Raw genomic sequence first — 14,271 nt, 5'->3', positions numbered from 1 at the left:
AATCTACTAATTATATGCATATTCTAGCTTTTGAGACTGAGTGGCAGGCAGTTTACTCTGGGCACCTTTTTATCCAAGCTTCTCAATACTGCCCCCCAGTCCCAAAGAAGTTTTTAAGGAAAACACTCACATTAATATGGCATTTAAGGGGAATTACTGCTTCAACAAAGAACTTATCTATTGTTAGGGAATATGCCACTACTGATATCATATTTTATATATTTCAAAATAAATAAATATATATATATATATTTAACCTTTATTTAACTAGGCAAGTCAGTTCAGAACAAATTCTTATTTACAATGATGGCCTACCGGGGAACAGTGGGTTATCTGCCTTGTTCAGGGGCAGGAGGACAGATTTTTACCTTGTCAGCTATGGGATTGGGTTACTGGCCCAACGCTCTAAACACTAGGCTACCTGCCGCCCCATATATGTGTACAAAGCATTAGGATCACCTTCCTAGTATTGAGTTGCACCCCCCTTTGCAATCAGAACATCATCAATTCATCGAGGCAAGGACTCTACAAGGTGTCGACTCTACATGTTGACTCCAATGCTTCCTACAGTTGTGTCTTTTGTGTGGTGGAGCATTCTTGATACACACAGGAAACTGTTGAGCGTTGTTATTTTTCCAAGTTAATAAATACATCTTCAAAAAGAACATGTGTAGGGTGACATTGTTTTGGCATAAAGACATGGCACTCGTTGATTTGGCAGAACGTATCTAACTTTAGTCCCCTGTTATTGCTATGAAGGAACGACAAATAAAAACTCCTTATGCTCCTATATATAAGTGAACAGAATGTCTGCTGTAGACTAGTGGGAAATTGGTACAATTATAAAGAATACTAAACAAATCTATATGCCCATAACGTTATTCCTAAAAATTCCCAATATTCCTAATATTACCTAGAAATTACCATCACTTATTGTGAAAATACATGGTTGTTTTCCATTCCATCACCTAGTCACATTATTAGAGACAGTAGAAGGTTTCCACTATTTAGTTCTCAATTGTTGATGTAGTCTGTGCCTTTTGGTAAACCTATGCAGCCCAAAGATATTTATAACTAATCCAAGATAGTTAATCTAGTGGTAATTTCCACGACATGGTGTAGAATTTCCACGATACCACCTTTCCATGTTTTTTATTAAAATACTTTTAATTAAAATCATATGGTTTGGTTTCAGTAGGCTACTTCAAAACCAAATGGTAATTCCAGGTGGTCACAAAAATTGATGAGTGTTTGGTTTTATGGGGATTTGAATGAATGGAGCAAATTTGGAGGCAGTTTCTTTTCCCCAGTGAGCATGAAGCAGTTTTTGGAGGAGCAGTTGGAAAGGATGTGGAGCCCCAGTGGGATTTCTGACTGCTCATCTCCACTCCACTCACATACTCTGGTCTGTAGGCAGCCGATATGGGCTGCTAGACCTGAATCTAGATCTGCACTATCATCTAGGAATGATGTTAGAGAGGAAGAGGTGAAGCGAGAGGCCCAACTGCCAAAAATCAGTCTTCTCCAGCAGGTGGCGATGTTTTGTTTTAAGAGTTTTTGTATGGAGGTCAATAGAGTACCACAATATGAATCATAATTCCCTGGCGTGACCTTTTGATAATTGTGTAAGTCTCTCTAGGACAAGGTGAATTTACCCCCCAAAATGAAATGCTAGTCAAAAAGAACCACAAATTCCATGATGATCTGGACGAGACTGCCGAATAGAGGCAAAGGTAAGACTCTCTGGATTAACTATCTAATGTTAGTTAAATGTAGTAATGAATTGTCTGTTACTATTGACGAAGAGATGTGGGAGGACATTTGGAGATATGCAAAAACAATATCTATATGTAATCGTACTGGAGCAATCCAATTAAGAATAATACACAGATTGCATATATGCTTTTAGCCCCACTTCCTCTTCTCCTCAGTGTCTTAATTGCAAAACGGATACAGGCACCCTAACACATTGTTTATGGTCATGTACCAAAATACAAAGATACTGGTCTGGTGTTCTGCAAGAAATTGAAAAGATCCTAGGGTTGATCTAGATTTGGACCCAGTTTCTTTACTGCTGGGTCTCCCTAGTAGGCATGTTACTTCTGTGGGTAAGAGGAGGCTTTACAACATCCTTACCTTCGCAGTGAGGAAAAACATCATTTTACAGTGGATTAGTGATAAGGTTCCTTCTATTAAAGATTGGCATAAGATACTATTTGAATGGGTGCCTCTGGAATATCTGACATGTACATTGCATTCTAAAGCAGACCAGTTCTACAAAGTATGAGAACCTTGTCTAAATTACCTAGAAGCTGAGGTATCAGCTATTATGCTGCAAAGATTCTCTTAGAATGGTGGGGATCTATGTCTTTCAGAACTACACTGTACGTTCCATGTGTGGAACCTAACTTCTTGGTTTAAACTCAGCTTTTTTTGTTTAATTTCTGTTTGTAAGTTTGTTTAAAATGTATGTATTGAGAGACGCAATGGAGATGGGGTGAGAGAAGTACCGAGCGGGAAGAGGAAAATGGTGTACGTGTGTGTGTGTATATATGTGTGTGTGTATATATGTATGTATGTGTATATAGATATATATACATACATACATACATATATATATACGTATATGTATGTATATATATATATACATATATACGTATATATATATATATATGTATACGTATATATATATATGTATACATATGTATACGTGTATATATATGTATATATATATGTATGTATATATATATATGTATACGTATATATGTATACGTATATATATATATATATGTGTATTTTTGCCCAATATGTATATATGTATATATATATGTATACGTATATATATATATATGTATACGTATATATATATATATGTGTGTATTTTTGCCCAATTTTTCAGTTTTTGATTTGTTAAAAAAGTTTGAAATATCCAATAAATGTCGTTCCACTTCATCATTGTGTCCCACTTGTTGTTGATTCTTCACAAAAAAATACAGTTTTATATCTTTATGTTTGAAGCCTGAAATGTGGCAAAAGGTCGCAAAGTTCAAGAGGGCCGAATATTTTCGCAAGGCACTGTATATGCAGGTATGTATAAGTGAGTTCTGTTTTTTTTATTCATTTTTTGCTTTCTCTGTTGTTGTATCTCTTAATATGGGTGAAAATTGTGAAATTCCAATAAAAATACTGTTACAAAAAAAATTATTAATGAATACATTTGCAACATTTATTTAAATGTACAATTCTCTGAAGTGTCTTGCGCAAGTTTTAAATTGACACAATACCTGTTAGCAAAGGTGTCAGTTAGAGATAACGTGCAGGGATTTGTAGTCTTGCGTGATGTCTACTTTGATGCTAATTAGCATTTTCAAATCTGAGAGTAAATAGAGAATATATTGATAAAAGTCACATTGTCCAAGAGTAAGTAAGATGGTGCTGACAGATGTGGCAGCTCTGATTCTAGCTCCTAAGCAACTTTACAGTATTTCGTTTTTTTGAGAGTGGCGGTAACTCGCCAGCATTATTAATAGGAATACGACTTTTCAGAATTGGACCCATTGTTCGTATCCCCCCAGGGCAATTGAACTGATTCCAGAGGCAGATCCAAAACACCGCTGGCAGAGAAGAGGTATTCAGAGTGGACTTCTAGTCCGACTCAGAAGACGCACACACCATTCACCACTTCCGAGTATATCAATCGCTAATGTCAAGTCTCTGGATGATAGAGTAGACGAGCTCAGGGCGAGGATCTTCTTCCAGAGAGACATGAGGGAATGTAACATACTCTGTTTCATGGAAACATGGCTCTCTTGGCATATACAGTCTCCGTCCATACAGCCAGCTGGGTTCTCAGTACATCGCGCAGACAGGAAAAAATAACTCTCCAGGAAGAAGTAAGGTGGGGGTGTATATTTCATGATTAACTACTCATGGTGTGATTGTGATAACATACAGAAACTTAAGTTATTTTATTCACACAACCTAGAATCCCTCACAATCAAATGCTGAGAATGGTCTTCGGTTATAGTCATAGCCGTGTATATACCCCCTCAAGCCTGCCCACGACGGCCCTCAAAGAACTACACTGGACTTTATGCAAACTGGAAACCACATATACAGAAGCCACATTTATTGTAGCTGGGAATTTTAACAAAGCAAATTTGAGGAAAACTCTACTGAAGTTCTACCAACACATTGACTGTAGTACTCACTCTGAGAAAACATTGGCCACTGCTACTCAACTTTTCGAAATTCCTACAAGGCCCTCCCCCACCCTCCCTTCTGCAAATCTGATCAGGACTCCGTTTTGCTCCTCCCTTCCTATAGGCAGAAACTCAAAAAGGAAGTACCCGTGCTAAGGTCTATTCAACGCTGGTCTGACCAATCGTAATCCATGCTTCAAGATTGTTTTGATCATGTGGACTGGGATATGTTCTGGGTAGCCTCTGAAAATAACATTGACAAATACACGGATACGGTGACTCAGGAAGTGTATAGGAGATGTTGTACCAACTGTGACTATTAAAACCTACCCAACCCAGAAACTGTGGATAGATGGCAGCATTCGCGCAAAACTGAAAGAGTAAACCACCGCATTTAACCATGGCAAGATGACTGGGAATATGGCCGAATACAGACAGTATAGTTATTCCCTCCATAAGGCAATCAAACAGGCAAAACGTCAGTACAGAGACCAAGTGGAGTCGCAATTCAACAGCTCAGATGAGACATCTGTGGCAGGGTCTACAGTCAATCAAGGACTACAAAGGGACAACCAGTCACGTTGCAGACATCGACATCTAGCTTCTGGACAAGCTAAACACCTTCATCACCCGCTTTGAGGACCCTCGCAAGGCTGCCGGCCTAGATGGCATCCCTAGCCGTGTCCTCATAGCATGCGCAGACCAGCTGGCTGGAGTGTTTACGTCTCAACTTTCAAACTTTTTTAAGTCTCAACGACAACAGTGAAGTGGCGACTCCGGGATGCTGGCCTTCTAGGCGGAGTTCCTCTGTCCAGTGTCTGTGTTCTTTTGCCCATCTTAAATCTTTTCTTTTTATTGGTCAGTCTGAGATATGGCTTTTTCTTTGCAACTCTGCCTAGAAGGCCAGCATCCTGGAGTCACCTCTTCACTGTTTTTTTTTATAAAAAAATGTTGAATTTTTCCCCCTTTTTTCTTCCCAATTTCGTGGTATCCAATTGTTAGTAGCTACTATCTTGTCTCATCGCTACAACTCCCGTACGGGCTCGGGAGAGACGAAGGTTGAAAGTCATGCATCCTCCGATACACAACCCAACCAAGCCGCACTGCTTCGTAACACAGCGCGCATGTCTACACTGTATTTCTGATCAATTTGATGTTATTTTAATGTTTACAAAACGTGCTATTCTTTCAAAAACAAGAACATTTCTAAATGACCCCAAACTTTTGAACGGTAGTATAAGAATGCTGTTCATTGACTATAGCTCAGCATTCAACACCATAGTACCCTCCAAGCTCATCATTAAGCTCGGGGCCCTGGGTCTGAACCCCACCCTGTGCAACTGGGTCCTAGACTTCCTGACGGGCCGCCCGCAGGTGGTGAAGGTAGGAAACAAAACCTCCACTTCGCTGATCTTGAACACAGGTGCCCCACAAGGGTGTGTGCTCAACCCCCACCTGTACTCCCTGTTCACCCATGACTGGGTGGCCATGCACGCCTCCAACTCGATCATCAAGTTTGCAGACGACACAACCATAATAGGCCTGATTACCAACAATGACGAGACAGCCAACAGGGAGGAAGTGAGGGCCCTGGTAGAATGATGCCACGCTCCTATCCACATCGATGGGACCGCAGTGGAGTTGGTAGACAGCTTCAAGTTGTCGGTGTACATATCACTGATGATCTGAAATGGTCCACCCACAAAGACAGTGTGGTGAAGAAGGCGACCTCAGGAGGCTAAAAAATTTGGCTTGGCACCTTAAACCCTCGCAAACTTTTACAGATGCACAATTGATAGCATCCTGTCGGGCTGTATCACCGCCTGGTACGGCAACTGCATGGCCCGCAAACGCAGGGCTCTCCAGAGGGTGGTGCGGTCTTCCCAACACATCACAGATGGCAAACTATCTTCCCTCCAGGACACCTACAGCACCCGTGGTCACAGGAAGGCTAAAAAGATCATAAAGGACAACAATCACCTGAGCCACGGCCTGTTCACCCTGCTATCATCCAGAAGGCGAAGTCAGTACAGGTGCATCAAAGCTGGGACCGAGAGACTGAAAAACAGCTTCTATCAAGGCCATCAGAGTGTAAAATAACTTGGTGGCGTCCACCAGGGTTACTGTCATGGAAATTCTAATCAAGTGAGAGAGACTTTGTCATTTCTTCAAACAATCAACCTTTATTTGATATCGATACATTTTTGCAATAATGGAGCTGGTCAACAAACCACCCGTAGGTGATTCGTTGAAAGCCCAACATTACAGGAAATGCTGAGGTCTTATATAGTGGACTTAAACATGCTTATTAATGGCTGGTTCCACCCCTCCCGGGCAGATCAGGGCATCATAAGCTACCTTGTTTTCTTCTTGTGGCTATGTGTATCGGGTCATAACGCACAAACAAGTGATGACGTTAGTTCTGTTAGTCCTCTCTGTTCAAGCCAGTCTCTGTTCACCTCTTAACTCCACACAGCTGTGCCTTTGAAAGATATGAGAAGAACAGGATGGACAGGATGAGACACTTTGTTCTCTCAGAGGCTCGTCTTATGCCGTGTGACCAAGTTGAACAGAGGCAGAGTGGAAAAATACCTGCTTTTTCTTACAAGACCTTCAAACAGACAGTGGAAATGTACAAGTTTAAGGCTCATACAGCATATGTGCATAACAAAGTTTAGCATTAAGAACTAATGAAGTAATTCTACTTCATTACAGGCTGTACGAGCTTATATAGCTTATACAGGATTTTTCCCCTTACATTACGCAACCCTGCACCATAGAGGTTGCTGCCCTATATACATACTGTAGACTTGGAATCACTGGCCACTTTAATAATTGAACACTAGTCACTTTAATAATGTTTACATATTTTTGCTTTACTCATCTCATATGTATATACGGTATTCTATTCTACTGTATTTTAGTTTGTCACTCTGACATTGCTCGTCCTAATCTTAATTTTTATATATTTCTTAATTACATTATTTTACTTTTAGATGTGTGTATTGTGGTGAATTGTTAGATATTACTGCACTGTTGGAGCTAGAAAAACACCAAAGGCGGACATTGTGCAATCAGTCAGTGGTAACGCACGTCATGATTAGTGTCGTGGAAATATTTGGTCAATTCTATTTCTATTTTTCCTTTATTTAACTAGGCAAGTCAGTCAAGAACAAATTCTTATTTTCAATGACGGCCTAGGAACAGTGGGTCTAACTACCTTGTTCAGGGGCAGAACGACAGATTTGTACTTTGTCAGCTGGGTGATTCGAACTTGCAACTTTTCGGTTACTAGCCCAATGCTCTAACAACTAGGCTACTCTGCCACCCTGGAGCCTGTGAGTTCAAACAATTTTTATACATTATTCCTCCTTACATCACACTCATAGTAACTCCTGTTAATTACTCGTCTCCTATGGCATTTAGCCACCTTATTGCCTTGCACTAAGTTTAGTTTGGTTTCATATTAGGGCACGGAACCCGTAGAGCCACAGAAAGAATTCATATATGACGACATTCAGTGCCTTTACGGAAATAGTGGATGGACTGTTGATTTGTTTACACGTATGTGAACTCTATAATCTGTTTTCTCGGACTGAAAATAGGAGGAGCAGTTGTCAATCCCAAGTGTGTCCGTGCGCCCATTTGATCATTAGGTGAGGCCTATATAATTGGAGTATTATTATTCTGTGGAAGGCTACAAGTACAACAGAGAAATCAACAATGTCTACTCTGAATAATAAATGCATGTATTTGTGTAACTACATTCCTGGAGTGAAGGCAGAGTGAGGACGGGATCAGCCGTTTCACTTTGGGTAACTTAAAGCAGGCGTAGGGTGTCCTGTTGCAACATGGTGGACTATAGAAACTGTTCTCAAATTGTGAAAGATCATTATTGGGTAACAAACATCAACCAAGAACATGCTTTTGTTTCTCAATTAATTGAGCCATTTTTACAAACAACTACTATGTGCATTTTGCATATCTTGAGATGAATTACACCATACAGATATTTGAATTGAAGTCAAATGTCATCTCCTGATGATCTTCATTCGGCCTATTGACCACTAATATTCAGTCCAAGTCATTCTCTCAGGGTAGGATAATGAAATGTAGTAATGCCAGAGGGTTAGACGAGAACTATTTTTGGGGAGCACAAAATACCCTCGTCACAATGAGAGAGACAGATGCAAAGAGACAGCTCACCATGATAAATAAGTTAGGACCTTCAAAAGACAGATACACAGCAATCACTTGCGGCTGTTCAGGCTACTTATTATCCTGATCTTCATTCAGTTCAAGAAATGAAACTAGATTTCCTATGTAGGGTGTGGCTTATAGCTTTGTTTACACACACCCCAATTCTAGTAAATGCTGTCACTTTCAGATCAGCTCTGAAAAACATCTGATGTGAAAAGGTCTGACATTATTCTTGTGCAGGTCCACATGAGCATCTTGCCACCTTAATAAAAACATAAATGTAGCACCTTATTTTACAGTACTGTTTCCACTGTTATCTGTGGATACTTTCTGGTACTTACTTCAAAGAATTCATACCCATTTGGTAAACATATGCTGCTTATTTCAATAGATCCAATGGAAACAGCATCCAGTTACCATTTTACTATGAAATATCTCAGTAAGTACCTGATAATTACATATTGTAAAGTACTATCTACAAAGATACAGCTCACCATGGTAAACAAGTTAGGACCTTCCAAACACAGGCAAACAGCAACCACTAGCGGCTGTTCAGGCTACTTATTAACCTGATAGTCATTCAGTTCTCAAGAAATGAAACTAGATTTCCTACGGAGGGTGTGGCTAAAGACCTCAGTTACAAAAAGGCTTTGTTTACACAGACAGCCTAATTCTGATATTTTTCACTTATTGGTTGTTTGACCAATCAGATCAGCTCTGAAAAAGATCTGATGTGAAAAGGTCTGACGTTATTGGTCAGAAGACCAACTAGTGGTAAAAAGATCAGATGCGGGCTGCCAGTCTAAACACAGCCTTAAGGATCAGAGTCGGTATGTATAGATACAAACATACGATTGGGACATTTCAGCTGCCATACAGTGGGGAGACATCAACTAAAGGCCGCCAATCTGAAACTCTACAATCAAGCAGCAAGTCTCCAAACAAAGTAAGTTATTGTAGGTTATGTTAAAGAAACAATGAGACAAAAATGTGATTTAATTACACATACTTACAGTACATCATTTCATGAAGTAATCACATATTTGGTGGCTATTTGTACATATATAAATTATAATTAGCTTATGTCATGAAATATGGTATGAGTCTAACTATAGTATAATAATAACATATGTACTGTACACTTTTGAAACCGTCAAAATTACCTTTATAGTTAAACCAATATCCATATTATAGTTCATCCAACCTACAAAGTGTAGTTCAGATGATGATATCAATCTGTAAGTAAGGGGGATTTGACATTTATATGATTTTCTTTCAAGTCAGGGATGGATGTTAGTAAAACCATCCTGACAACTTTTTAAAAAGAAGACTAATTGGTTCCAGTTAATTGGGAGAGCCATTTTAACATTACTCTTGGATACAAACTATTGTTCAAATTCTTTTATTGAATGTCACTTAGGTTATTCATTGTGGATTGACAAGAGCCATCTACATCTATCAGACCGCAGATCTTCCATCAGGCAGCTATGTCCAAACTTGGGGAAAAAAGGTTGATTGTATCACGGTAACAATTAAAATCTAGTGTGTGTGTGTGCGCAAAGAAATATACATTATTTGTAGCCTACTAAATAGGTGCGGAGAGCCGAATTGCATGTCTGTTCAACCAACATTTTAAATGTTTTATTTTTATCTTAGGGAAATGAAGGTGCGTCATAATGACAGAGGTGTAAAGGAGAACTTTTCCAGTGGAGAGCATAAGAATATCGCCACATTAAAACAAGAGAAGACCCTTTTAAAAGAGGCAGGAATAGATAGATACCTATCAAAAGAAATAGCACCATACCCAGAAGCACCAGAGTTCCATCTGTCCAAAGTTGCCCATGTCACTACAAAAAGAGGCCTTGATGGAATCTTGAAATCAGGTGGATTTAAGGGGGGTGAGAAGAGTTTCCTGTGGTGCAATCTTCCTGTGGATGATGACGATATCATTGCAGCAGAATGCCGTTACCTGGAGAAGATCTTCCCTGACAGAACACCTGAGCAGAGGCAGATACAGCAACCCTTCCTCAGCAAGTTCACCACCTCACCTGCCTTCAGGAAGGCATCACGCTTTGGGAACTTCAGGTTCACTTTCAGTCTGTCTGATCTCCTGATGATGTACAGTCAGCAGATCTGTGGTGGAGAAGAGCCTGTCCTGAGAGTGTATGAGACTGTCGTCTACAAACAAGAGATCATGTACACAGTGCTTGTTCACAGTCCAGATAATAAGGAATTTGAGAAGTACCCCGTTCTTGGTGATGGTAGTGATGATGCTCTCTGTGCTTACATGAGGGGCAACATTGTCTGGCGTGCACAAGCCATGTCTAAAACCCATGCCTTTGGGTTAGCCATAGATGAAGTTAACCAAAATGTAGGAACAGAAGGCGGGGGGTATGCATGGTACATGTGGGACCATGTGACCCTGGCATTCCACCTGCCTGAAGGTCAGGCCCTACTTTTTGACATGGATATTGTGATCAAAAACCTTACTACTTGTGATGCTGATGAAATGTTTATTGGAGTGAAATGTCGCAAAAAAGGGCACGAGTGTGTGGGTACATGTCCATGTGGAAAATGTCTCGTACCCCTCGCCACAGCTGATGAAATAGTTGAGGGCATATCATGTGATTACAAAACCAACTGTTGAAGTTTGCCTTTTTCCCTCCAGTAGCTTATTCAAAAAGGGAAATTCATTCAATCAACAGGTGTAGTGTTTTAACTTGATGCTGTCACGAGTCATATTTTGTCATATAAGATTTATACCAATAATGTAGTTAACCAACAGTTTCAACAAATTGTGCATCATCATGAAATGGTGTTGTGTCATAGTTCTGTAGTCTTTTTCCATAGCACTTGAGTGTCCCCAGTGATTAAGTTAATGTAGGCTCTAGTACCTTTTTCAAAAATGTTTCATATTTTTTTCTAAACATTGTTGTAATTTCCTTTCCAACCTATCCCTGGATAAAGTGATGATGCATCTAAAAAAATACTTTGTCTGCTTTGGAAATAAATTCCAAGAATGACGACACAATCGTTGCCTGGTTTTATTGTGACCTGCTACAAGAGATTTAATTTAAATGGCCTGCTTCAATTTCCATCATCCCAACAAATGATCATGCCTACAAACATTTCTCTAAGGGGTTTAGTATTTGAAGATAGTGTGGTTTAATATGTCAGTAATGACAACTATTTTTTAACAACCAACAAATGTTTTCTTTTCTTGTTGCTTATTTCAGCTTTGCATTCAGAAGATGTTACCCTAAAATGTATGAGCTCACCTCTGATCAGAATATTATAATTGATCATATACAGTACACGAAGGTATGGGAGTCCACAAACAGCAATCCCTTGAACCCACATAAACAGATGACTGTAGCAATCACTGGACGGGTACCACTCCCACTGGACCCATGCTGACAGTTTTAATTTTTTCTCGTTCAAATATTTTTTATTGAACACACACAAGAATGGTGTATAGGTATAAAAAACAAGTATGCAATTCTTATCTAAACAGAGCAGACAGAAACAACAAGACTCAGATTTCTGGGTACAAAACAAATATTACAAAACAAGGCATACAGAACAAGGACAGGTAGAAAGAAAGAGGGTAGATGTCACCACCCCCCTATCCCTCCCCCCCCCCAACTGCTAGGATGGCGGGGCAAGCACATGCTGCCCAAAGGTAGATTCAAATATTACAATTGAGAGTGCGTTTAAATGTACAGGTTCTCAGCGCCGACTGGTCCAAGCAAGAGAGGAAAGGTTTCCAGATTTGACCAAATGTTGATAATCTATTGTTCAGAATATATCTAATTCTTTCTAAGTGTACAGTGTTTGCCAATTTTGCTGAGCCATAATTTGGTAGAGGGAGCTTCCCTATTTTTCCAAAACAACAAGATACATTTTTTTGCCGAAATGAGACTGTAAGAGATGAGTTGTTTTTGGGGGTTGATAATCCGTTTAGGGAATCAAACACTCCCAGGATTATCAGAAGAGAGTCTGGGTCTATTGAAGTCTCCAGAACTTCAGAGAGGATCCTAAAAATTCCACACCAATAACCATACAAGTTAGAGCATAGGGCAAAGCAGTGGAGTAGTGTACCCTGCGCAGCCTGACATTTATCACACGTAGGGGATGTATCAGGAAATAACCTATGCAGTTTAGTTTTGGAATAGTGTAATCTGTGTAATACCTTGAATTGTATGAGACGATGTCTGGAATTAATGGAGCATGTGTGGATATACTCCAAGCTCTCTTCCCAGTCTGCCACCGAAATGTCAGTCCCTAGTTCTTCCTCCCATTTTGCCTTAATGGCATCTGTAGAAGGTGTGCTAACAGATTGAAAAGCATCATATAGACAAGATATCAGTTTGTCTGAGGTGGGGCATATTTTTATGCATCTGTCAAACATGGAAGGTTTAGCATTCCCAAATGTTGGGAGGTGTTTTCTAACGTAGTCTCTAATTTGTACGTTTCTGAAAAAGTTACTTCTGGGAAGATTATACATTTCCCTGAAGCAACTCAAAGGAGGCAAAGGTCCCTTCTATATATAGATCCCCTATGGTATTTATCCCTAGCTCTCCACTTTTTTCCTCCTCTTTTTACCTATCCTTTGAGGATGGTTTTATAATCCCAGATGAAAGGATTGATAATTGAGTCCAGTTGTTTATGAAAGGACTTAGGTATGAATACTGGGATGTTCTGGTATACTGTAGGTAGAGCAGTTGTGAGAGGAAGACCATTTTAATGGCATTAATTCTTTCGAGCAGAGAAATTTGAGAAGAGAAGCAGAGAAGTTTGCCTTGAGTTTTTGCATCAGAGAGGGGAAATTATCTTTAAATAGTGAGTATTGTTTGGTAACTCCAATTCCTAGGTAGGTACATTTTTCTGAAGATGTTCTAACCAGGAGGTGTTTTGCAACCGTATGGGCATTAATTCGCTCTTGTTCCAATTTATTCTGTATCCCGAGAAGGTACCAAACAAATTAATCACATCAAGAATAGCTGGGATACTAGCTTGGGGTTCTGTTACATAGAGGAGAATGTCATTTGCGTATAGGGAAATCTTATTTAGAGTATAGCCGTGTATTGCTGCATGAGATCTGATTGCCTGAGCGAGAGGTTCAACAATTAGAGCGAAGAGCATAGGCGACAGCGATTGGTTAGTGAGTATTCTCGCTCAGGGGTTCCTATATAAAAGCTGGATCAAATTTGTAAACCCATCTCCAATATAACATTTCTGTAGGACCTTGAATAGATAGGACCACTCAACTTGATCAAGGGCCTTTTCGGCGTCAAGAGATATAACGGCAAGGTCCACGTTGGGTAACCTCTGAGAATACATCATGTTAAAGAGGCACCTAAGATTGAAGAATGAGTTTGTTAGGGATAAAGCCAGTCTGGTCCGAATGGACCAATTTGCCAATTAAAGTGCTCAGCCTGTTAGCCAGAGTTTTCTTTAGAAATATATTGTCGAGATGTGTCCTACTTGTTTTTGATGTAATAAATTCTCATTCCCAGGGACGGGAGGCCTTTGTCTTTTGGTAGGCCGTCATTGTAAACTAGAATTTATTCTTAATTGATTTGTCTAGTTAAATGAAGGTTAAATAAAAAAAGTGATCTAGAGTGCAAACTCTGCCTACTTAGCCCGCCAAGCGAGACAAATCAAGTGCACCTCTTCACAAGGCCGGTGATGTTGTTCATGAAATGTAAGATTACCCCATGACGTGGATATTTTATGATTTTTTTAAAGTTATTTTTCTAAGTGAATAAATACATCTTCAAAAAGAACATGTGTCGGGTGACAATGTTTTGGCATAAAGACATGGCACTCATTGATTTGGCAGAACGTATCTAACTTTAGTCCCCTG

At 39.6% G+C, this 14,271-nt stretch overlaps 1 protein-coding gene across 3 annotated transcripts; it reads left to right on the top strand.

Annotated features, from left to right (window-relative positions):
• Positions 1–7,521: 7,521 nt before the first annotated feature.
• Positions 7,522–11,433, top strand: LOC135541876 (uncharacterized). 3 transcript variants are annotated; one of them, XM_064968330.1, is made up of 4 exons: positions 7,522–7,540; positions 9,271–9,348; positions 9,823–9,927; positions 10,059–11,433. In XM_064968330.1, the coding sequence occupies exons 3-4, from the start codon at positions 9,890–9,892 to the stop codon at positions 11,047–11,049; spliced, it is 1,029 nt and encodes a 342-aa protein (XP_064824402.1). In that variant the 5' UTR covers positions 7,522–7,540; positions 9,271–9,348; positions 9,823–9,889; the 3' UTR covers positions 11,050–11,433. The 3 variants fall into 3 exon arrangements, with proteins under 3 accessions (XP_064824402.1, XP_064824401.1, XP_064824403.1); XM_064968329.1 differs by lacking the exon at positions 7,522–7,540 and adding an exon at positions 7,840–7,858; XM_064968331.1 differs by lacking the exon at positions 7,522–7,540 and having other exon boundaries at positions 9,072–9,348; positions 9,823–9,912.
• Positions 11,434–14,271: the final 2,838 nt, after the last annotated feature.

Source organism: Oncorhynchus masou, chromosome 6 (assembly GCF_036934945.1).
Source record: "Oncorhynchus masou masou isolate Uvic2021 chromosome 6, UVic_Omas_1.1, whole genome shotgun sequence".
Lineage (NCBI taxonomy): Eukaryota > Metazoa > Chordata > Actinopteri > Salmoniformes > Salmonidae > Oncorhynchus > Oncorhynchus masou.
The sequence above is the reverse complement of the archived record's forward strand: the minus strand, read 5'-3'. Positions and strand labels throughout refer to the sequence as shown.

Bases quoted from the DNA above. Each gene is read 5' to 3' on its own strand.
- LOC135541876 (XM_064968330.1), top strand. From the start codon at position 9,890: ATGTCCAAACTTGGGGAAAAAAGGTTGATTGTATCACG. The intron at 9,928-10,058 runs GTAACAATTAAA...TTTTTATCTTAG, and splicing joins AAAAGGTTGATTGTATCACG to GGAAATGAAGGTGCGTCATA.